This window comes from Zosterops lateralis (assembly GCF_965231275.1).
Source record: "Zosterops lateralis genome assembly, chromosome: 10".
NCBI lineage: Eukaryota > Metazoa > Chordata > Aves > Passeriformes > Zosteropidae > Zosterops > Zosterops lateralis.
This window is the reverse complement of record NC_139770.1, coordinates 15,359,473-15,385,782: the sequence shown is the minus strand read 5'-3', so window position 1 is coordinate 15,385,782 and position 26,310 is coordinate 15,359,473. Positions and strand designations below refer to the sequence as shown.

General features: G+C 38.9%; 1 protein-coding gene across 11 annotated transcripts in view; it reads right to left on the bottom strand.

Moving 5' to 3' along the window:
- The window catches only part of TRIP12 (thyroid hormone receptor interactor 12), a 77,962-nt gene extending 65,367 nt beyond the window's left edge, over window positions 1–12,595 (bottom strand). For 6 of the 11 annotated variants that reach the window (XM_083868306.1, XM_083868315.1, XM_083868317.1 and 3 more), the window contains exon 1: window positions 12,463–12,595. Coding sequence is in view for 1 of the 11 variants with exons in the window: in XM_083868309.1 (XP_083724435.1) it covers window positions 3,567–3,601 (35 nt within the window). In the remaining 10 variants the exon portion in view is untranslated. The other 5 variants (XM_083868311.1, XM_083868312.1, XM_083868309.1 and 2 more) reach the window with 5 other exon arrangements.
- Window positions 12,596–26,310: the final 13,715 nt, after the last annotated feature.

Genomic DNA, 26,310 nt, shown 5'->3' with positions numbered 1-26,310 from the left:
AAGTTGATGAAAACACTGCTCTCCAAATATGCAGTTATCTAGGAAAAACTAATTGAAACTATTTTCTATTAAATGTCTCTTTTTGTTAGAAAGTGGAGGATATAAAGCATTTAACACTGAATTTTCACAACAGAAGCCTAGAGTTTTTTTCTTATATCAAGGGCAGAATATACCACTAGCATATTACTAACATGGCAGTATTTATTACAGCTGCATGATACAAGCCTTAAAGTTTCAGAAGTACTTTTTCATTTTCAAGAAAAATATTTCAGATGTGGCATCACAGTCTGTGTTTTATAATGAATACTTTTTAAAGTGACAGCATAAACATTCTGTACATATTCAAGTATGACAGACATTCTGAGCAAAACATCTATTTGTTTTTTGATTTTTTTTGTAACTCCATTAATTCTAAGCTTAGTGGTGATTACACTTCCTTATACTCTTCATACAATATTTAACTCACTACTGAAGTTACAGCACAGACTAAGGAGAGAAAACAAGCAGGCCACACTTGAGGGCATTAGAGCCATGAGGCTGTTTATGCAGTTGCTCAGCTGAGCTCCATTATATCTCCCAAAGAATACCAAGTACTGACAGAAGCTAAAAATTACAACTAAATTTCTTGGGAGACATGCTGGTGAGTATGGTCACCTAGATAAAATAGGCTACTCTAATCCAAACCTACATGGAAGTCTTGTGTACTATACAGCTTCACTATTATGCTAGTGCAGACCATTTTCATGTTAAAATTCAGCACGTGAGATGTAGGAAGCTGGTCAAAAATATAGATTGCATCTGTACAAGTTGACATAGACAATTTAAAACCTGACACTTTGATCTATCACCAACTGTCACAAGTTAAGCTCTTCAAATTTTGATGAAGCAACTTGAAATTACATCAGCTTCTCCTCCACTCTCCCACCACAAATACTACTCCAGTCTATTCAAGCACAAAGAACAAAAGAGTTTAAATGATAGCCAGTCACAAATTTGTATTTTCAAGTTATTCCCACTTCAAAGCTGGGCCACCAACCTTCCCAACAATAGAGCAAACACACCCCAAGAGTAAATGCAATTCTGGTTTGTTGCCACAACCTGGAATACTATTAAGTAGTAACAAACTACCTGGCATTTGGATGCATCTAAGCTAAACTTAGACATATAAATCATTATATTCTGCCATAGGTTCAGCTGCTGCTTCTAGCTGCCACAGGTCTGGGCTTGCACTAGTCACATCCTGCTTTTGATGCCGTCAACAGAAAGCCCAAACCCTTCTGTAGCAGGCTTTTTAGCCAGGTAGATCATAAACATAAGGCCAGGATAGGGGTTCACAAGCCCCAACTCAGCTTTGTCTCACAGAGTTAGGTGAAAATTTGAGGAAATGCAGTAGCCTGCATCTCCTCTACTTGTCACACTCAGTGACCTCTGAGCAGCATTCCTGAACACAGACACAAAACACTGGGCTCCTGAATTCCTTGACTCAGTCATTCGAAGCTCAGGCACGGCAGGTTAACATCTTCAGAATGCCCTCCCCTAAGGGACATAAGCACACAGATTCCCACAGGAGCAACTATCTTCCCTAGTGTAGCTGTAACATTTATGGCAACACAGCTAAAATCAGTGGTATGAAAACTGAACACTTGTACATACTTTTGCACTTAACTGGCAATGAAGTATTTTACACAAAAATCAGGCATTTAAATTAAGTCCTCCAACCTAAAGCAGTACAAAAAATACAGTAAGGAAGAATCATCTCTTTGCTTTTAAACACTAATTACTATTTAAAGAGATACCCTTAGTCCCCACTGTATTTCCAGTAATAGGCCCTCTCCTTTCCTGAGAAACAAAGTCTGGTTTTTTCAAGCACTTTTCAGAGGACAGCCTATCCTCCCTCCCTATGACAGTAGTGCCATGACATTATATTTGTTTACTCCATGAACTTATGTAGATTAACATTCTCATGGAACTAAAGCTTCAAAGGTTAGCAAAAAGTACTCCTTGATGAGGACTAGAGCTTCCACCCAGTGGGCTTCAAAGCTGCGTTCCTGCAAACACACTCAAGTAAGAATATTCTACCATTCAGACATAGCTGGACTTAAAATATTCACAGCTACTCTGAATGTACAGTCAAAGGCCCAAGGTTTTGAAAAACAACTGAAAAAAGCGTCTCCATAAGCTGTGGGTGCTTACACATTTTTAACACTTGAAGGCAGGCAATAATGTCTAACTAGTAATGGTATTAAATCTTGAAATCATACTTCAGTAATTACAGGACATCAACAGACTCCAGAAGCAGAAGATTTTGTTTTTTGACAGCAGAACTCTAAACACTTGTTACTATTTCCTGGCTCATAGAAAAGAGGTTACTTTATTTGTTTTGTTAAACCCAGGACTATTTAAATTGTTGTTAAGTAGCATCCAAACAGATTGCATCATTGAACAAGTTAAACAGAAAGTGTTTGTAATGATGGAAGACTATTACCAGTAGAAGAAAAATATAAAAGCTTTATTATTACCACCTTGCTTATTTCCAAATAATTACACAGGTGATCTGGTTATCTAAACAGAGCTGCTCCCTCAAAATCCCCCTTTTTCCAAAATAATCAAAACTCGCAAGTTCTCTTTTCTTTCGTCTGTCCCTCACCCAAAATAGTAAGGATATATCAAAATAGGGAACAGTCAATTATTCTAAACAGACACTTGAAATGCTGTGAAGTACAATATTACCACTCAATATGGAGATGCTGTACTTCAGTACTGAACCCAAAAAGCATTACTGTAAGCCAAACCCTGTCAGTTGATCTAAGCATTCGTGACTTATCGTTCCAGTTCCTCCCAGAGTGATGCTGGAGGGGAATAGGAGAGGAGGTGTGGAAGAGGAACCAATGCTTAGGTGAACACATCATTACAGAGTAACTGAGAATTCTCAGTGCTTTTGTAAAAACAAGTGTTTATCTGGAATACTCTACCTCATCACAGTGGCCCTTTGTCAAGAGACATGAATTCCAGTTGAAAGCCAGAAGAGTGACCTTAAAGGAGTTAACTAATAAAACCTGTATTATTTAGCCTGGCAACAAAGTTGTAAATACTTCCAGTAAGTGCTAAGAGTAAAAAATCAACAGAAGAAAATAAAGAGAGGATAGTATTGATACAGTTAGCAGGCAAACACTTAAGACAAACTTTCAGGCTGGAAATTAGATGATCCTAAATTTTGAGACATGACATGCTGAAAGAATATCCCAGGATGACTGAAGAATTAAAACGGCAAGTGTGAGGTTTCTTACTAAGCCTACTCCCAGAGAGTCTTCATTGTCCTTACAGACAACTAACAAGTTCTGTTGTCCTCCTGTGCCCACCAGAGAGAGGAGATGCTCAAGCTGCAACAAAAATCTCTTTATAAAGGCTCAGTTCCTACAAAAAGCTAGTCCCCTCCCACTTTGGATCTTTTGGCTAAGGAAGTAACTAGAACACCATTCTCACTATCATAACAGCCATTTTCTTTCTCAGAAGGTATAAGAAGTTAGAGAAGACACTGCAAAGAAGCCAACACCTTTATTACCTACAATTTGTGAAGCTTTTCCTGTCCTTCTTGTCCCATGGTACCTCCCACAGAAGCTCTGTTATGACTGAAGAGAAAAAACTTGTCCCCACACCTTCTCCTGAGAAAGAGGAGGGGAGACAGAAAACAGCCCTCCACAAAGCAAGTCACTGCAGTAAGCAGCAAGTTCTAGGATTTAAAAATAAAAAAACCACAAACCATATACCACAGTTTTGGATAGGGTTAGTCTGTGCAGAGGTTGTTTATCCAGCTTGATCCTTCAATTGCTGTGTCACTCTGTGCCCATATGTTCATGTTTGATATCTGCCACATGGGGGGGGGGGGGGGGGGGGGGGGCAAAGGGGGGGGAAGGAGAGGGCGGGGGGTGGAAACTTGCCAAAGTTAATATATTCCAAAAACCAAACCAGTTAATCCATTTGTGGAAAGAGCTCCATCTAGAAGTAGCAGACAAAAACATAGGAGACCTATGAAAGTGCAACAGAGCAATTTTGTAACTGAGTTGCTAACATTTAACTGCTGTTTCAGAATGGGTTACAGAACACAGGAAGTCAAAATACTAATTAAAGTCTGCTGTTAGATCAGCACTATCACCTGCTATCTGGTTTTGATTTGCCATCTTACTAAGCTGACCTTCCAAATAGCCTGACATCATTTTGGTGAAAGAAAACAGTATTGCAACTCTGTGAGTCTAAGGAAGAAACCATTTCTTAGCTGAAGGGGAACAGCTTTTAAATTAAAACACACTGTACAATCTGGTGATGCAGAATGATCTAAATGGCTTACTTCTGATAAAAATTTTTAAGAGGCTCCAACACCACTAAAATAGGATTAAAATTAATTCAATTAAAATTAATTAATTAAAATAGCACAGATGAGTCCTAATAGGGTTTCCAGGAAGTGCAAGGTAGATGTGAAACTGCAACAAATAGATGCCACAAACAGAAGCAACACTAGTTTGGTAAAACTAAAGGTGCTAGAATCATAGCATTCAAGCGTGAGATCTCAATCTAATATAAACAGATACTCAGATTTCATCTCAATAAAACGCATGAGTTAAGAAGTTTTGAAAAACAAGATGACAGAACTGTTTATCCATTGACTTATTAGTTAATAGGAATCTACTTTTATCTAAACTACCAGAATAGTTTCAACAGCTTTTGGCTAAGTCTGTGACAGAGGAAGAGCACACAGGGAAAATACTTTACTCCAGGCAACCTCTGGAAGCCATGAAGTCTAGCAACAACTACGGTCACTGCATTGTATTTTGAAAGTGACAGATTGAGAATACTTTGCCTGCCACTTCAGCGGAGTCTCACAGCCAACTTTACATTCAGTTTAAGTGTATTCCCAAAAATGAACTCATTACTACATTTCTATTTACCTTAAGTTTTTAAATATAAAGTTCTCAGGTTCTAGTTTACTTGAGTTCTTCTCCATAAAGCACAAAGTTAGCATTTTCAGTGCCCATTCTGTTCCAACTCCAGCTTGATTTGGACAGTATGTCAAGAACCTCTAAACTATTTTATTAAAAGTATGGCCATAGTGCTCAAATATGTCAACATTAACAGAAGGCATTAAAGTGGTACAATTCCTTCACATTATAAATTTCACAAAATTCATCTTTCCTCTTCACAGCTAATGGGAAGAGAGCTCACTTTCCACCCACTCCATGGAGCATTTAAATGTGCAGACTGAAGTGTGCAATGGCATTTCCCTCAACACGCTTCTTCCAATTCTAGCTACAAAGTGCTGGTGAAAGTTCTGAGGGGCTGTCAAGAGTCAGGTATCCAGGAAGTCTGTGTTCATTTGCAAGTCTACAAATATGCAGCAGAACTATATCAACTTAAGAGCGGCCACAGAGGAACTTTGACAAACACATATTTCCTATCTTACTTTTGGAAAAGGAATGTATCTGTTCTTCTACCAAGCTTCTTGTAACTGAGTAAGAGAGTGAAATTAACTTCTTTAATCCCCAGTCTTATAGTATAATGCCAGTCTTCATTTTTATTACCAGTCTTTTATTGTAGAATATTATCTGCTAAATACAACAGGCAGAATACTACTGGAGTAAGGTATGGCAGCATCCACTGTCATCACATAAACTTGAAAACCACTGCGGAATAGACTGCAGCAGATCTTTAATATACAAGCTGTAACACTTGGAATTGTGGCTTAAAGTTTTCCTAAGTCATGCAGCTTCCATCCCTTTCATTAAATGAGATTCAGCTGAAATTGTGTTTTCTCCAGCTGTTTAACTTAAAGATCACATATGTACCTGTTTCTCAGGTGCTGTTCACTCAGCTTATTGACACAGCTTATGACTGTCTGCTACCCTTGTTCAGCTGAGCAATTTCCTACCTTCCCCCCACCCCTGTACAATGGGCAACTTCATCAAGCAATCACACCTGGAACAACTGCAAAGCTCAAGACAAGTCAAGTTTTAAGGAGAAATTAGTTTACAGTCAGTAAGTTGATTATAAATAAAGTGTATCCTCAAAATAAAGAGGAAGAAAACACTCACTCTCTAACAAAGGCAGGGTTCCAAGTTTAAATTCAGCATACAGCCTATTAATATGCACCCTCAGTTACTTTCTTCATTTGTTCTCTTTAAATGCACAGCCACATCTCACCTGTGATCAGAAGATTCAGTTACACTGCACACACCTTCCAGGACAGGACACTCCCCGCACTGAATAAGCTAATTGCATAAGGGATTTGACATTAGAAGACACAGAACATTATTAACTTGGATAAGACACCATCCTCTAGCCCTGACACTGACCACATCTTACAATATTACCTTGCCCAAAAATACACATCTGCCACATATTCCACAAAGGCATATATAATGTAAAGAGAGCTTCTCCTCACTACCTACAGGAGTTAAAGTAAGCAACTAATCATTATACCAGTATCAAGGACATGTAATTTAAGTCCCCTGGTGAGTGGGTGGGATGCAGGTGTGTGTTTTTCCTTTTCTCTTTAAGTTTGGAGGGAAGGGGGAGGAGGGCAGGCATGGAGGATATCAGAGTCCACCCTGACTAGTGTTACTATGCATTGTTTCCACCTTTCCTATTTTGGTGCCTCAACTCATTTATGTTGCTCCTGATGCTAAAAAACCCTCCATGTTTTCAACTCAGAAGATACTATACAAGAGTGTATTTTTGATTTCCACATTTATTTACCTGTACTTTTACATCTAAGCAGTCTTGGACTGGAGCAGAGGCACAGAACAGACTTCGAGCACATAAAAGCTCCCACGTACAGGGAGATAATTTCTCCTACCCAGAGCTCGTAAGACAAACTATCACAAGCTCAAAGTAAGGCAAGTAAGACAGATATGAAGAAAAATGAGGGAGAACAAAACAGCATTAAAAACAAATACAGCAGAATTTACACTTAGTTACATTAAGGCATGAATTTGTCAAAGACCTATTTTTCTTTATAGTTTTACTATTAAAAACTACACCTGAAAATCAAGGTAAAAAATTAGAGTTACTGCTCTGCATTAATAAAACCTGGTATTAACCACACTTCAAACAGCCAGCCACAAAACTGAAGGCACACACTGCTAGTATTAAGTCTAATGGCCATCTCAGGGCTTGACAGCCTCCTGAAAGTTTAACACTTTTGTTCCCAAAAACACACGCATACATCAGAAAATAAAGAACATGTTTGTATTCTTTTATTTCCAGCTTTACAAAAGTCTAGCAACTATTTGCTCTTCTTTACACTAAGTTTAGTTATTTGGACTTCATACAATACAACCCAAGTTGTCAGCAACAAGTTGCTCTGAAAGCAGAATAAATGCGAAATATACCTTGCCTTTCAGATCTTAAAAAAAGCCATCTTATTCAAAAAGTACCAGGGAACCTCAGCTTCCATTTTGAAACACCAAATTGCTTCCTACAACTCAAGGTTCACATTCCAGAACATGACTCAGACCCTTTCATACCTTTTATGAAGGTCAGATCTTTGCAGTTCAGCATGTGCACTTTATTGTGAACACTATCAAAGCAAATAATTCAGAAAACACTTGAGAAAATGAGACTTCCCCCCCCAGCCCAAGAGCCAGCATAGTATTACTACACACTGATAGAATCATTCTAGTTTCTTCTCCACATATACCTTTGTATGTTTGTAAGATCCGGGGTTTTTTCTCCTTTCTTATCACTCAAGAAAATGAGTGATTGAGAAAATGAGATGACTTTTTAGCAGGCTGTAATCAATGAAAAACAATTCAAGGGTAGAACAAGTCAAATGTGAGAAGGGCCAAGTAACTTCCTAGGGTCCCTTCCAAACAGGCTTTCTGTATGAATCCTGACATGAGAGGCTTGTCTGGAGCAACCGAGGGCAACCATGGCTCCAACATCATTGCTGGTATTTCTCATGCATCTTCAATATCGAACTCCAGTATTAAACTATCAGGATTAACTTTTTCAATAATACACCTAAGTTTTCCATTTCTCCTATATGAAAATAATATTTCCATTTTTCCTTCCAGAGTTGACCATCTACTGGTCTCAGGGCAGTTTGCTGCCATATTTGTACCAAGAACCTTCATGAATCAAGTCAGACTGGCAACAGTCAGTACCTTGCCAGACAAGGCCCATCACAGACAAGGAGAGTAAACAGATTGGGTCTGTGCGCTTGAACCCTGGCTGCCAGACACAACCCAAGGAGAATATGACTGCATATTGACACAGTGGGACTCGACCAGCCTGATGGCAGGATTAGGAGCACAACTGCTCCTCAAACTGAACTTCGCACTAAAGCAACCACTGCTGGTATCCTGAGAGCAGGAGAAGCCAGTTGACCTAGCCCTGTCCTCCACAGACACTGTACATTTGATACACAGTTAAAATTTCTTTATTCACAGAAGACAGCTTTAAAGCATGAATTCAGCAACTATTTTGTTAAAAAAAGTGATCCTGAGTCAAGTAGCTACATACAAACATTTTTTCATTATTGCTGACCCTTGAGAACTCTGAAAATAGTTTTGTCTCTTCAGAAGCACTTTATTTCATATAAATTAAAAAAAGAAATACATCAGTAGGGAAAAAGTTCATATGACTTTTTCATATGACCTCAAAACTGGGCTATGGAAACTCTCAGCAAGAAGTTGCTTCATATACTGCCATAAATTTGTTGTGATACTATGTAGTGATTAAAATATTAAGGGCACATTTAAAACATTGCTTCTTCAGAAAACTAAGCATACTCACCCAAAGGTAATAAGTTACCAAAAAAAAAAAAAAATCAATGTACTACTACCTCTTCAGAGTCAGTAATGAATGGGGGCAGTGACACCTTGATGAAAAGGGCATAACAGAGTCAACAAAGTGCTTTTTAGGGAGTGTTACTAATTTGACAGGTGATGACCAGGACTGATCATCCAACAGGCCAATGGGAGATCCCAGAAACATCCTGGGTTAAGATTTTGCCAATGCCATAGCTCACCATGTTGTACAACTTCAGTATTTGATTATACTTTGTCAAAATAATTTAGCCCCAGTGTGACAAAAGAGATCCATGATCACAAGTGTTCTACATGATGCTTACCAATTAGTTTGTTAGAATATGTAGCATGGCCTACAAATACAAGATTAACACAGATAGAGATCATTTAGTTGTGAGATTTATTTAGCTGCAAATTAGGTACAAACATGTAGTTTACTTACTAACTTTCCTGCTTCAGCTTCATCACTTAGAAACAAAAGAAATTTAGTCAGGTTATGTTTCTGGACTATTGCAGAGTGAGTAACTGTACTTATCAGTGATTAAGGATCCACATGGAATTAATCATGTCTCCACTGACCACATTAAAGACAAATGCAGTTTATTTTTGCTACACTGCTGCAGAAGGAACAGTGTTGTCACCTACAGCTTTAGGCCTCAAATTTAGGAATGATTTTATAAGAACAAGTTTTCATCACCGGTTTTGTTTGTTTGTTTGTTTTGGGTTTTTTTTTTTTTCTTTTTTTTTTCTTTTTTTGGTTTTTTGGGGTTTTTTTGGTGATATTTACACTCCGGGTTTGAAGACAGTCAAAGAACAATATAAAAAAAGAAACTTAAAAAATAAAATAAAATAAAATAAAATAAAACCAAAACCAAAAAATAAACTTGTGCATGATTCCTGATTAGGAATGACAGCTTTGATTATTCATTTTCTGGGAAGACGCAGAGTATTTCCCCTAATGGTCACTTCGACCTGAAAAACTTTTCCAAGACATCAAAAGACCCCATTTTCATAAGCTCTTACTCAACAGGTTGGCACTCCTACTGAAGTAGCTCTGCTATATTAATAAGCAGTAATGTCACACTGTGGATGACCTACAATCTCTCTACTAAGAGCTAAGACATGTTTAGGTTCCTTGCTATGAAACCATGTGGAGACTGAAGATTTAAGGTTGTTAATTCAAGTTTACTACTCATTTTTCTCAGAAAGACCCTAAGAATGGGAAAAAAATCTGATTACGTGTATTTCTAACAATAAGATACACCAAACAATAAAAATGAAAAATATCTTCACATTTAAGATCAAAAGAACTAAACCACTCACAATGAGCTGCATTTTACAAATATAGAAACTATTACAAGTTAAAAATATGCATATTGCCAAAAACCTCTAAGTATTATTTACAAAATTTATTCACCAGACCACTGTTTTTAAACTTCCTAGTTCAAACACAGCATATTCTGTTAAAATATCAGCTGTAAAAACTAAAATACTAATACTTTCATAAATACATTTAACTCCTATCAATATTTATTAAGTAGGTTACCAAACAATAGAAAGCTCCAGTGATTTTTCCAGTGCTTTCACATCCATTATGTATATTTTTACATACCTAAAATAAAACTTGTTTAAAAACTTTTATCTTAAGGAAAATATTAATAAATCTCAGAAACCAAATACAAAAAAAAAAAAAAAAAAAAAAAAAAAAAAAAAAAAAAAAAAAAATCCCAGCCCTGTACAATTAGAACTGTAATTTGGGGAGTGGAAGAGGAAGAACTGAAAAGAAAAGACTACACAAGAGATAAACAGAAATAATCACAGCAATGCTTGCTAGCTTTTAAAGTGTTACAAAAGTATATCCACAGTGTCTGTTCCCACAAGAAAATCTTGAAAAATTAATTTAAGTGCTCAGAATTCTTCTTCTTTCTCATTATGATAGATGTACTTCAAATTTATCAGCTGGTAACTACTCAACTCCTCTTTATGGCAGCCTTTAAAGAACCAGGAAACTCAAAAATCATATTACACACGACACAAACTGTGGAAGTTACTCTGTTTGAGTAAAGTTTTGCATTAGTGTTAGAAGCTCTGAATCAGTATTATTTCTGCTGAACAAGACAGGAAGAAGGAAAAAAAACCAACCTGAACTGTCTTTTTAGGAGGAAAAAAAGGATTTAAAATAAAAATGGTTACTGGATTGCTACACATAATAAAAACACTCCCAAAACAAGCCACACACTCTCTGAAAGCTTTCCTAAGTTCCACGCCAGACTTAGAGAATAAATTTAGGCCAGTACCAAGCACTCATTTCTTCCCCGTGTGTAAATGCGACACAATCAGGCCTCACATGCAGGCCTCTCTCTCCAACACAGGCAGGACCTTTGTTCGATACGTCGATGTTTTTCCCCCAAAGCCCTTGACATAACTTTCCATTCTTCCCCCTATTATTTTCCGGTTCCCCGTCTAGACTTGGGGACTCGCGGGCCGTGCGAACCCCCGCCTGCCGGAGAGCCCGTGCACTCGGAAGGGGGAAGGGGGGAACAATAAAAAAGTTGGACACAGGAAGACGGGCCTGCAGGTCTGGCGAGAGCCCCGGCCTCGGTTCCTTCCCCTGCCCGGAACGCGGGGGCAGGAGCCGGGATTCCCAGCGGCCCCGGCCCCCCGGCCCTGTCCCACTGCCCGGCCCCCCGGGGAAAGGGAGGGGGAAGAGCCAGGCAGGAAAGGCAGAACCCAGCCTTTGATCAGCCTCCAAGTACGACGCATTATGCAAGCAAACGCAAGGACCAGGCAACTTGCTTCTTGACTGAAAACAAGAAAAACATCAGCTCGAAAACATTTAGCTGCGAAAATAATCCCTTTCGTGGGCAGCCAGCTTTGTGACTCCGACCCCACGAGCGCCTCCGTTTTCTGCCCACCTTCTTCCTCCCCCCAAAAAAAGCTTGTGAAATATGGACGTCGGCCGATTGTTTAGCATTTTTACCGAGCTGGGCAGGAAGGAAAGAAAGAGAAAAGGCTGTTTTTCCCTTTAAGATATTCCCTACCTTCTTTAAAGGGGAAAAAAAATAAATAAAAGGGGGGTGGGAAAGAAAGAACCACTAAGGAAAAGGGGGCCAAGCGGAGTGGGGGAGGGAAGACGGGGAAGGGCATCGAAATCGGCACGGCAGTGTCAACACTGACACTGCCCTTTTGTATCAGCAGCCACACAGGGCCCGCCGAGGGGCGGCCGCGCTGCCGCCCCCTCCCCGCCGGGCGGCCCGGGAGAGGCGAGGGGGGCCCCGGGACCCCTGCCCGGGCTGGGGGGGCGAGGGATGTCCCCGCAGCGGCCTCCGGGACCGCCTGGCCATTTTGTCAGCTCCGTTTCCACCCCTTCCCTCCCCAGCGAGGGCCCCATTCCCCCCCTCCGGGCCGCCCCGCACACTCACCAGCGCGGCACCGTGTCGTTCCCAGCTCCCCTTCGCCCCCCCACCCCCATCCGCAACAATGCTCCGGGATGGCGCCGCTCCCCTCCCCCTGCCCCGGGCCGCCAGGAAGGGCAGCTCGGCTGGTGCCAGGATGACACAACAGGCCCGGCCCGGAGCCGCCGAGGGGCCCGGCGAGCACCCCGCCGCCCCGCGCCCGCCCCCCCCGGCGCCCCCCGGCCGAGCGGAGGGGCCCCGGGTACCTAGTTTGTCCCGGTGCGGCCTCCGCAGACGCTCCGTGCCTCCCTCCTCCCGGCAGCAGCCGCCTCGCTTCCCTTCAATTATCAGCTGAAGCCGCAGCACCGAGCGACGCCTCGTCCGCCGCCTCCGCCGCCGAACCCCTTCCAGCGGCGCGAGGGGGAGGCCGCGGGACTACTTTCTCCTGGCGCCGGGGCCCCGCCGGGGCCCGCGCGCGCCCCGGGCCGGCGGGCGGCCCCTGCCCCGGCTGCCGCCCCCCGCGCAGCCCCCGCCGCGGCCCGGAGCGCGGCCCGCTCGCTGCGCTCGGCGGAGCCGCCGGCCGCGGTCGGTATCCCTCCGCCGGGGTCGTCACCTCGGGTCCGCGGGATCGTCCCCCCTCGGGGCGGCCGGGGGGCGGCCGGGGCGCAGGTGGCGGGTGGCACCGGCGGCGGGGGTCAGACCCTGCCCGGCACGGCGGGGCCGCCGCGGCTGCTCCTTTAAGAGGGGGCCGGGCCAGCGGTGACCCCGCGCGATGTCCGCCCCTTCCTGGTTGCCTTGGAGACCGCCCGCCAGCGTCCCAAAATGGCGGCGGCCAGGCCGCGCGGGGCGCTGCTCTCCCCGCCGCCCTCCCCGCCGCTCAGCAAGCAAGGAAGGAAGGAAGACAGGCAGAGCGGCAGCCTGAGGCGGCAGCGGCTTTAGCGAGGGTTTTTCCGTGGGGAAGGAGCCCCTCCGTGCCGGGGTAGGGCGAGGGGCCCCGTTAACGCCGGCAGGAAGCGACCCGGGAGGCGCCACCAGTAAGTGCCGCTGGCCGGGCCTGGCCTGGGCTCCCGAGGGCTGGGAGCGCCTGGCAGCGTGAGGGCGGCCACCAAAATGGGAATTTCCAGGCGAAACGGCGTCCAGACGAGGAGCCCCAGTGTGTGGGAGATTGCTTCTACCTGGACTTCCCCAGCCTGTGGGATGGGGCTCTGGGAGAGGAACCAGAGGAAAGGACAAAATAGAAATGTTTCAAAATGGTGAGTTAGTAACCTTGCAAAGTAGTATATACACATCGTGATTTTGTACCTTTAAAACAGACATAAGTCTACTCTCAGAAAGGCCTCACAAGTAAAGTAAATGCGGTGCGACATTTAACATAATTAAACACCAAATCCTTAAGTATTCCTTCCAAAGAAAGATAAAGTTAGCTGCACTTTTGGGGTAATCAGACTTAAGGCAATAGGGTAAAAAGGGTAAGCAATAATCCAACTTGTCATTCCAAAACCATAAAATTAACATCTGGGAATGGGAAGGCTATATGTATTTTCCACATTGTACCTGAAGATGTTAGGTGTCCTGCCTTTCACCAGTGTAAATAACTATTTTTTCAAACAGGGAATAAGCAATGCTAAATATCCCAGAAGAGTTTTTTGAACCCTTGGTTTAAACTGTCTTGCAAAATGTGCAATATGAGTATTTTTCAGAGTAATGTAATAGAATCACCAATGAGAAATGTTGGACAGTAAACAAATGAAATTTAACATGAAAATAAAATTAAATCTGGATATGAGTTTATAAGGAGGGAGTTTTCAGTTTGTTTTCATAAAGTAAATCAAAATAATGAAGATATATTCTTTCAGGGAAGAACTGCTGCACAGTAACTGGGAAATATGTGCTTTTGAGTGGCTGAAGTCTTGTAATGGGCCTGTCCCACTGACCCCACAGGAATCCTACCAGTGCTCTGCTCTTCTGTGGAATGTGAATGAGTGTGGTGGGGTCTTTGCTATTCATTTTTGCACTCAGATAATAAAAATAGGATGGTTTTTACTACTGTTGTCGGTTTTTTAGTTCTCATATCTGTTTCCTGTCACACACTTCAGGTATCTGTTCTTGGGTTTGTTTTCAGCTGCTCAAATATATCCTGAAAACAAACCAAAGCCACTTAACAAAAAGCATGCAAAAAAAGCTTCATAACTGTCAGTGTAAGTAAGTTCAAACTGTTTTGCAAATGTTCATTGTACAAAGCATTACCAGGAAGTTAGTGTCATTGAAAAATAACTGGTTTGGACTATTTTAAAAATTCAGCTTTGATTTTATGGCAATAAGATCATTAGAGTATAGTACAGTGAATGTATGTATTTGAATATATCACTATATTTTCTGAAGCTAATGTATCTGATTCTAGCAAAACTCCCCAATGCACTCAAATTTTAATTCCTTACTCCTCAAAACACCTTCACGTAAGTAGTGTCTCCAGTTTTAACTTCTGTGCATGTAAAATTTCTGGATGCTAGTTAACCTTTCTACAGGCCAGGAATCTCCTGAGAAGAGACCTGTCAAAAATGGCAGTTGAAAGTATGTACATCACTGATGTTCCAAGTTGTATCTCATGTGAAATATATCTATATACCCATCCTGGGTTAGCTTGGAGGGGAACTCATTATTGGTTCAATGTTCCCAGTTTGTTATTTTGCAGTTTCCTAATAAGTAACAGCCTTTGCCTGAGAGGCCTCGCAGTCTAAACCTCCAACCTGGCAAGGGTTACATGAATGCTGAAACCTCCTACTTTGAATAGCCCCGTTCTTGGAAGTGAGTGGTTTCAGCACTGTCTGTTGTTTTTCTTTAAAAGCAAAAAGGGGAGTTTTGCTGCATGGTGGATTTGTATGAAAGCTCCCATAATTCTGTCCAGTGTTGCCCTTCTTTGAATGGTCTATTTGGGCTTTACATGAGCAGTAAATTCAGCTCCTTCTATCAATTGAAGTTATCAATTTACTGGGCATGTTTTATAAAGCTTCAAGGCTCGTGTACCTGTGGTCATGGCCAGGATTTCCAGGTACCACCTGACTATCAAGTCAAACTGTCACAGAACCAGAAATCCTGTACAAATACAGAAGATCTTAAGAATTTATTAGGGTAAGAAACTTAGTTGCATAAATAAACATTCACAGAATAGAGTTCACCCAGCTGGATTGTGTGGAAGGAGAGAGCATGTGAGCCATCAGTGAAAATAATTTTTTTCAAGTAGCTATTTTAAGTCAGCAATCATAATTTTACAAATGCACAGAAACTATTCCACATATTTCCCCTGTGTGGGCCTCTGCCAGTTCCACTGCAGAAATATAAGACTGAAAAAGACAACTTCAGGTCATCCAGTCCCAGTGCCTGCTGTTTCATCCAGCTACATAATAGATCTTCATAGCATAAATGGGATTAGGTGGGTTTCAAAGGTAGTGAAGCTTTTCTTCCTCTGCAGCTTCATACAGACAACTGCTTCAGATCATCACATCTCTGATGGTTAGAAGTGCAGTTACGCAGATTAATTTACATTTATTTTGTTTGGATATCTTTTGTGTAGGTAACAATGCTGTAAATATGTATATATATATATATATGATATACTGTATATGTTTAATAAATACACACTCTGGATAGGCTTTGTTTTGTTTTGTTTTTTCAGTCTCCACTTGTTAAACGGACTCTCTGCTTCTTGGTCACTCTCATCTTTTCATTGCACTTATTCCCATTAATACTTTTGTTCTTAATAATAATAAGCCTAACAAATACCATGTGCAAAAGCATTGTTATTTCCCATGTCTTCTGGAAAATCCTGGGTGATTTAAATTTTAGGACTGTATTTAACTTTCTCTACCAAAATCACATTAATGACTCTTGATCATCCTTCGATTAGTTATTATTCCAATGTCTTTCTCCTCTGTCAACTTTCAATTTATAACCTTCTGTTTTATGGCAGAAATTATGTCCAAATGAATGACTTTGCCATTTGTACTTTTCAATTTTTTTATTATTATTTGTTTTCTTTTTTCTTCTCCAGGACTGCTCTGAGTTTTTATGAAGAAAAAGTTGGTGTACATGTCAGAATAAACATGATAAATAAAAAATCATTCTTGGCCATAAAATGTCTTCTAGGAATCCTGCTAGTATTCTTGGGAATGGTGAATAGTTTTTGTTTTGTTTGAGTGCATGTACTATTACACAGAATGGGAATCTTTTTGTTCAAGACTGACATGAGGGATGGCAACTTGTTTCTTTCACGTATACCTTTCACTGCACATGTTTTTCAATCTTGAAATGCCAAATTAATATTTGATATGCCAGTTATAATTTGGCAAGGTTTATCACAAAAAAACAATAGATGTTATCTGTTTGTACGAGGCAGGTGATTAATTCTATGGCTTCCAGCATTAAATGTAAGATGGCTTGAGAGAGCCACACAAATAACCTTTCAAAATAACGTTTCTTATAAATCGTCTAACAGATGATAAGTACAGGTTTTGAAAAGTGCAAGAGGAATCCAGATGGTGGGGTAGTGGTAGGAAAGATCAGTCACTCATTTTGGTCAAACAAGGAATATAGACACACATCCCCCCCCTCAAAAAAAAAGTCTGGTGCTTAATCTGCTTATAGGGCAGGCTGATAACTGGAATGATGAGGTTGGTAACAAAAGAAATGTAATGGGAAAATGATCCGCTCAACATGTAATTAATACTAGCATCTGTCACCATTTAATGAATGCTACACTAATCAGAAGATTTTGTCATGTTAGTAAAATGTTCAGCTACTTACCCACAAAAGACCAGCGTGGTACATTCACAGGGCTGCCGTGGTTCTGTGCAATATTCCACACATGATCTGCTCCTGTAACAGCCAGGATAACTGAACTCTGTCAAATATGCAACTGCAGAATTGTGTGTTTGGCCAGAGATCAGCAACTGAGCTCTCTAAAAGATATACACAGGACATGTAGATGAGCAAACAGTGTAAGTAACTGGGCAAACAGTTCTGATGAATGTTCTTGTTCTTTACCCCTCATTGCTCCTATTGTTGAGTGTTCGCCTCTACGTCTTCAATCAGCTTCTGATTAAATCAATACATTCTGAGCACAGTACATTATTTTGGATACTGAGTACTACAGTATTTGCTTAAAAGATACTATTGTTAATTGCCAATTAGTTGTTTCAATTTTAAAAATACAGGGATTTTTCTGGGTTTTTTAGTTGTAAGCAAAAATTCTGAACCTACAGCACTTAAATCTTTAAGAACCTTTTTTCTTTAAAAAAAATTCCTTTTCAATAAACAACCCAATTTTGTAACTGATCTTTGTAAGTCCTACACTACAAAAACCCAAGCAAACAAAATACCACCATCACACCACCCCCAACATAAGCCAAACAAGAATTAAACAAAACAAAACACCCCAACAACTTATCATTTTCAATAAAATTTCCATTTTAGGAGACATTAATAAAAATGATCCTTGTAGAGGTAGGCTGGCTGATTTTCAGTTATGAGAACCTTCATGATTTATTAAACCTGCAAAGACAGCTCCTCCATTTGGAAAAAAGGTACCATACGCTTAACTGTTACATCTTGGGCTGGTTTTTAAGTCTTTATGATGACATTTGATATGTAACCTCTTTGATTGACAGCAGATGCCATTTGAAGTGCTTAAGCCAGATGGATGGAGGGGGGGGAAATTAACAGATGTTCTAATAGTAATTGAGCTGAAAATAATTTCATGTTACACAAAATAATTTTAGAAAGATAAGTCTTCTTTTAAGTAAAGATGTGTGGGAGATGAACCTTTTTCAGAATTCTACTATTTTATTTACATTTGAAACCTGAGGGATGCCATACCAGTTACTACCTAGCTGGATTCTATCCAAGTCTCTTCTATGACTCTTTAAACAGAGATTTGTGTTCTTAGCAAACAAAAAGAGCACAGAAATTTCTCAAGAGGGAATTTAAAAAACTATATTTTTATTATGAGCTATTTGTATGGAGGATTTCAACTGCATAAAATAGAAACTTGTTCTTGTTGTAAGGTAGAAATATTTCAAGTATAGTTTGTTGAGACCAGGAGAAGGCAGCCATTTTGTCCCAGCTCAGGAAATGCTGTGCTATGCTGAAAAAGAGTATTTCCAAAAGAATCAAACATTTTCATGGTAATGGTGTCACAGAGTATTAAGCAGTTATTATCAAGAGAATGTTTGTTAAGCCTAAAATACATAGAGAAATCGCCTTTGCTTTTTTGCTGTCTCTAATTCAGACATCAAAGTAAACAGTAGAGCTGCTTGGAAAATGTAGACAGTTTCTCTGGGGAAATAATGCTGCACTGGAACAACATGAATATTGTTGTCCAAGTGTTTCTGTCCAAAGCTAAAATAAGTTGGCTTAGCAGTGTTGTGACATGTTATGGTTTGGATGGCTGATGGTGCCTCTCACTCTTCCCTGATGTGCCACATCTGGGTGTATGCAGTTGCTAGATCTTATCCATAAGGTTTTGGGGAAGATTTGGGAGTTCTTTGGTCATGATGCAATATTGAAGATGTAATACAGCACAAGAACTGACATAGGAAAATTTGGGCTTTTAACAACTGAAATGCAATTTGTGATGTGTTGCACTGTCAATGCTGGAATTTCAGGACTTTCATTATTAGTGGAGCAAGATTTCTCTACAGAAGGCATTACGTACAGCAATGTAAGTGGCGAGTTTTTACCTTCGCGGAAGACACAGAATTCTCTTTTTTGGAGGATGGTTGTTTTGGCTTTTTTTCCTCACAAACATTACCAAATGCTTAACACTGTTAAACATTTATTTGCTGATTTGAAATTAGATCTATAACTGATAGGGAGTGATTATTACTTGTGAAGTTGAGTCCTTAGTGAGCCCATGATGATGCAGTGCTGTTGTGTGGGCTTATAAAATTCTTTTTCAATAGTGGTTGAGCTGTTATTTGAAGATGCATAGGAATATTCTCATATCAGTTTCAATTAAGGTATGTTAAAGGTGATAATGTAATCTTAGTTAATTCACTATTAATCTGGTTTTACTATATCTTTGGTAGCCTAGATATGTATTTTTTTACTTTTGTCTCAGCTGGGTTTTGTCTACTTATAACTAATCTTTAATATACAGATGGCAGGATCTCACAGAATTGCAATGTTTAAGCTCTCATTTTAAGTTTTCTGCATGGTTTTAATCTTTGTGGCTTTCTTTAAAATATCATACTTCATCTAGTCCTCCCTGACAAGGATGATTTTCAGGTCATGAAGGTGTAATAGTTTCTCAAAGTAAGCAATCTCAACTACTTTCTGCTTAATAATGTAAACATTTCTTGCTATAACTAAGTCATGTTCACAAGTTCCTTATTGCCACTGCTTGTTCTTTAGAAACAAAGATTTAGTTATATTTTCCACTTTCCTTACTTAGGTAGTAAATCGTTATTAATCTTGTTCTCTGTCCAGGTGTAATTCTCTTTTCATATTACCAAAGGTGAGTTTGTGTTCTCTCCTGTTGTCTTGTTTTCCTTTTTCCTGCTTCAAGTTAGAAAAATAATTATTTCCTTTTTTCTGTCACTTTATTAACCAAGAGCAGTATACATTATTTCATTTTCCAAATACACAGTAGCTAGCATTCATGATGAAGAAATGTCAGAGATGTTTACTTGACTAGGCATACCATGTATTTAAACATTTTTTCATTTATCAAAAGTAATTAAATGCACTCAGCAAAGTGTTCAAGAGAAAGAAGAAGGCAAGAAGTGTAGACTGCAAAGCCAGAAAATGTTCAGAATTTTTATCTCAAAGTGAGAGAGGCTACAAAAGCTCTTATCTAAAGATGCACCAGTGCGACCTAAAAATTATTTTTAAACAAAGTTGTTAGTCTAAACTGCTCTATGGATTTTTATTCTAAAGATTTGCTTGATTTTGATTAGGTATAAACTAAAATAGTTTGTTTTAAACTGAAATAAGCCTAAGTAAAACCAAAGTAAAGTGCCTGCAGCTTTTGGATGGACTTGACAAAATTAGATTAAAAACTGTGCACTGGGTACAACCAGTGTAAATGTAATTCGTTGGCTGAAACCTGACTTACACAAATTATCTGGAGAAGGGTGGAAACTAGAAGAGTGAACACTAGTGCACAGTAAAATGATAGAAATCATTTGTTGAAAAGCTCAATACTGTAGAAGCAGAAGCCTGGGAGACTGACTGAAGGCAGAGTTCTAAATAACATAATAGGATGATAGTGAACAATAGAGTGAAAGGAATGACAGCAGATGGGGATTGCAGGCAAGAGAAGCTGTGTGGCTGGAAAGCATCAAAAAAGCAAGCAGATACTTGTGACAGAAAATGCAATGTATGTTTTAATACGTGTGCACATCAGATTATCATGACAAATAATAATGAGAGATTTCAGCTTTTGGTAGGTTGTACTACAGCTGAGTTGTACAGTTGTTTCTTCCTGTGCAGTTTACAATGAGACTGAAACCTAAAGGTAACAAATGTTAAGTTTCATGTAAAATGAGTAATTAAAATTGGGCTGAAAAAACCCTACTATTTGAAGAAACAGGAAAAAAACCAACCAACAGGTAGCACATGCTACCTGTAGTATGGGCTGATAACTGATGGCGAGAAAGGTCACACTTGTTAACACAGCTTTTTCTGAAAATGAGACATGCGTAGGAGTGAGTATATCGGAATGCCTGCACCGTGTGATACATTCTTTAGAGTCCCTGTCCTCTGATTTGAGGTGGAATTAAAGCTGTAAATAGGCACCAAGAGAACTTTGAAAAGCACACTGATAATGTCAGTTTGTTCTCAAAAAATGTGATGAGATTTTAGGGGCCAGTCCAATAGATGTTCCTCAAAATTTAGAGTAGGAAATGTCAGTGCTGAAAGTGAGCTGCCCACGTAAGAATATAGGAAAACTGTTTTCAGCAGATATTAGATTAAGCTGGTGGCAGATATATGCAAATCAGGAAAAAAAGAAGTATCCAAGAAGGGAGCAGTGGGATGATTTATCTAAGGCTTCATCTGTAATAAAAAGGATTGCCAGTTATATGTACAGACCCTGCTAAAAGAGGTGCAGATTCCCTAAAAATTACTTTGCACTGTAACACTGCAATACTTCGGGACATTTTATTCAGATAGCAGAAGCATGACTGCTCTGTTCTGTTGTTTGGAGTTTTTTACTATAATAAAGAGGAAACAAATTCTAACTCAAATGCAAAGGCAAAAAAAAAAAAATCATTGTAACAGGGAGATCTTGAAACTGAATTAAGGAGGACAAAACTAAAAGAAATGGTTTTAAATTAAACCTGTCAATGTCTTATCCATCTAGAAAAGAATGTTATGTCTTGCACTTAGCTTGCATGCTTTGTTCTGTTAAGTAGTGGAATAATCTCTTTGTGGCGGTCTGATCTATGTCTGCCTGTTTAATCACATTAATAAATGGCAAGTATCATGCTCATAATTGAAGACTCTGATCCTCTAGAGTAATATTTTATTCCCTCTGATAGTTTTGCTTTCCCTTCAGCACATGCCCTCCCCCCTGCATTGTTTTGCTCTTGTATTGTTTCTCTAATCTGTGTGCACAAGTCCACACAAACTAAGGTAGACCTTAGTTTCCAAAGCACCGGTGCTTAAGCAACTGTGATAAATAGCTTTACCTTTTTTTTTTTTTTTTTCTTACTTTCTTCACTTTTTATTTATTCTCTCTCCCACCCACAAGCTCTGGGGAAACCATGGAAGAAAGATACTAAAATAGGAATAAACCAGGTATGTAACTGAGAGAAAGGGAGGAGACCATGGCAAGACAATAGATTTTGTGCTCAATATAATTAATTAATTAATTATTTCCGCAAATGAAAAGTCAATTATTATTTCCAATCTTTTTATTGTATTTTCCTCCTGTATTTTATTGAAACATTTTTCAAATGCTTTAAGTGGGAGCCATTGGTAGTCATGCACACACACACGCAAAGCTAATCCCTTGGTTTAAGTGGGTTGATGTTTCCAAGTGTAAGTGAAGTGAGGGAAAAATTATCAGCTTCATGGTTGCTACATGTGAAATTTTGGAATTGAGACTTTTCTCTCCATGCACTTGAAATATTTGTTAAAAGCACTGCACAAAACAGTTTGCCTTGACACCAGGAAGTTATCTTTTTTCCATGTGTCATTGTCTTTACCTCTGGACTCTGCTACAGTCACTGTTATATTTTTGTTTGCTAACTAAGTTGTTTTAGCTTTCCTTGCTATTAATAGTAAAACTTCTTTTTCTCCAAAACCAAAGCAGACATAAGGAAGGGAAGTATGTGGGTTTCCAATGATGACTAATGTGGTCCTGAGAATAATCTGTACAAACTTTCAAGTACACACTGTTGTCCAGAATTTCAACTCAATGATGTGTACAGCTTTTTTCTTGTAGAACAGTTACTTTAGCACAGCTGGGTATTAGGTTTTACACTTTAGATTTGTTGGCATATATGAAGTGTACATCTCTTAGAAATACTGAAAAATGGACTATGTCAAGTAAATGCCAAATAAACCTACTTTTTCTTCCCCTGAGTGCATTTCAGAAGGAAACTATTATCTTGTAGAGATGTAATCCTATCAGTGTAGACAAAATAGTAATTTGTATAATTTCCTTTACTATACCAAATGCAGATGTTGAGGTTTTGTATCAGTTGTGAAAGGAAGCAGGGACCTTGTAAGCCCTACCTTAAATTTGAGAAGAAAGTCAATAAATTGCCAAAAGAACAAAAAGCATCCAATTCCACAGACATATTAGGCAACAGCCCTAACCTATTTGATTTCATATTGTTCATCCCTGAGATGTGGAATGGCACCAGTACATAGTTTAATTTCAGTTGAGTGGACTCTTGCACTATTGCACCCAGATGTGTTTCATTTTTTGTGCTTTCTCCTAAAAAATTGTCTTTCAAAGACTTCTGAGAAACTCAAATAAATTAGGACTTCATTAACTGCAACCTCTTGATAGTCCATTTTACTTTGTTTTTCAGGTCAAACCCTGCCAGTAATTTTGAGCTACATACCAGCACCAGTCCTGAAACCAGTATAGTCCCTTTTTGCGGGCTGCATTTGCTAGTGTTCACATTCTTGCATATTAACCAAATCACTCTCAAAATAATCTGCTTTGGCCAGTCATATATTTTTCATTACCAAGAGTCTAACTGGTTTTGGAAGCAGGAAGGAAAAAAGGAGACTTAACAGATTCTTCAGTTCCACAAGATCTGCATTCTTGCTTTTATGTTAATCACAATATGCCGTTGTAGCCTGACATGAAACAATTGCCCGTGTGTGTTATCGTTCCACAGCAGCTTATCCCACAGGGATCAAAATAGCATTGGCTTGAGCTGGGTCAGTGTCCATGCCTAAGGATAACCTCACTCCAGCTCTTTGTGACGTTATGAAACATTTTATTTTAGTTCTTTTGCAAATGCCTGTCCATTGTCAGGGCTCGCTGCTTCCATAGTTTAGACACAAGATATGTTTAGACACAAGACAATTTTCTTCTTGGTGAAAATTGAGTAGAATTTTAAGGTACCTTTTTTACATTTTTTAAAGTTACCTAGAAGCCTCGGCTTCATTCACTTGCAGAATGAGCATAGTTTTGTCTAAGCATAAAGATTTCTGCTGTCCAACTCAAATTTTCCTTCATTTCTTATGCAGTCAAAGCTGCAGTGTGGATGTAAATGTAACTGTGTGAAAGACTTCATTATAAAGTAAAAAAAAAAAAAAAAAAAGAACAAACAACCCTCTACTACAGTATCAGCTTCTCAATTAGATGCAATGATGTTAGAGTAAGAGTAGAAATAATTATGATGAGAGGATGCCTTTTCATAAGAAAAATTTTAGAAATATCTATTTTATAGTTATCTCCTTTAAGATATTTCAGTAATGCTGATATTTATTCCACTTTGATTTTGTAAAGATTTAAATGAGGGTGAAGTGGCAATTTCTTAACCAAAATGGAAGTGAATTGTTTGAAAACCAATAGATCAATTTGAAATTGTAGTAAAAATGCAACAACACTGTGCAAGAGAAAAGAAGATGAAATTATAAGGTAAAATTATAAAATAAGTGACAGAAGCATTTGAATGCTCTCATTTTGAAATGAAGTTTTTATGGTCTTCTCCAATCTACAAAACACAACCAAAAGCACAGGTTGGTTTTGTTTTTTTTTTAATACAATGGAGAAGTAATATAATGTGGGATAAAATAGGTTGGGAAAAGGGATATAGTGCAAATAAAGTCTCTAAGACTAACTGAGAATGTGACTTTTCTCTGTAGAAGACACAACGGCTCCTTCACTGTAAAGTGGAATGAGATCTTGGACTGTCATAACAAATCCAAGGCTAAAAACAAAGACTAGGGATATAGGCCATTCACCTGGGACAGAGGAAAATGTTTGAATCTAGATCTGAATCTCAACAGTATTATTTTCTAGATTCTGTAGTCACCTTCCTTCTCCAATGAATGGTTAGCTATTTAAAGGAGAATAATTTAAGGGAAAAATTAACCTCCATATAGCCTGTAATCTGAGAAATTGTATTTTGAGTTACTAGTTTTAAGAAAAACAAAAAGCTTAATCTGAAGAAGTTTGAAATCCTAAAAATGTGTGCTGGGGAATGAGAAAGTTTCTCATATTTGCCTTTGTACAGGGTTTCACAATTCACACTGTCTCAGCTTCCCCCAGAGGTTTCTTACTATACAGTATGAGTCTGATGTGTGAGACTTGTCTTTACTTCTGTAGTTTCCAAATGAGATTAAAGAAGGAGTGAGACCCATATCCTTAAAAGCTGGCTCACCATATGACTAATTTCAAATATTATTTTCTCATACAATGTGAAGAGTTCCATGCTTCTGGTAATCTACAGTTCAGATTCATTTTGACAATAGATACTTCCTGAAGAGTTATTTTTTGCTAATTTTCACTTAAATATTTTAGTTGTTTTATTTGTTTAAAAAAATGCAATGACTTTTTACCTGAAGCCTTGTTTGGTTGCTGCTGTTTAGATTTGGGTTCGCTCATCCTTTGCTCTTCTCTCTTTTAATGAAGAAAATGCCAATGGAATAAGCAGTGTGGTAATGAATTCTTTTACCACTTGCACCTCCAAATAACATTGAGAATTGAATGTGTCCATGGTAACCAGGATGCACTCATAGCACTTTCCATTCTTCATCTTTTAATCTATGCAAATAGTATAGTATTATAAAATCTATGCAATATTTTTATTTGAAATAACCACATGCTAACAAATTACCAAGGTAACAGCAATTTGTCCTGGCTATTTGTACATAAAGAAGTTTTTTTAATGGAGTGGTGGTATTGACAGTTTCTTCCACTATAAATCAAAGAATAATGTTTCAAAAAATCCCAGTGGTGTTCAATAAAATTACTTGAGTATTTTACTTTTTCTGTGCCTCTGCATGTTGGGCTGATCTTTCCATTTTGGCAGAGTTCTATGGCAGTGTGCTTCCTGGTACAGCAATTCAGAGGAGGCAATGTTGTGGAAGTATGTATTTCTGTAGGTTTTTTTAAATTCCTATTAAAACGCCTTGGAATTATACAACAATAATTTGGAATTGTATGACAATACTGCAATAAAGTAATTTTTTATACCCATATTAAAACATCTGCTGTGAGGGACAAGAGTATTTCATTTGCAGAGTATTGACTTACATTTTAAAGTTTGTTAGATTCTGTAAAGATAAAAATCTTTTTCAAGAGTCTAAACACACATATGCCCACTCTAGTGTTTGGCATAAATATGTTCTTGGGCACTCACATATATTTAAGCTTACATTATAGGTAAATTCACTCATACACACAAACTAATAAACAAAAGGTATATAGAATACTTACTATTCTATATACTATTCATTATACTGTGAAAAGTTTGTCTTGCTTACAGCAGTGCAGACTTTGAGTATCTGCTATCTGTATGCATTTTGTTTTGTTGTATTGTGTGTATCCCAAACCGAAAAGTATTGATTAATGTGTCTTATAACAGATCCCAACACATTGTAATCTGTGGTGCAACATAGCTCTGCTTTTTGAAGAATCAGATTTC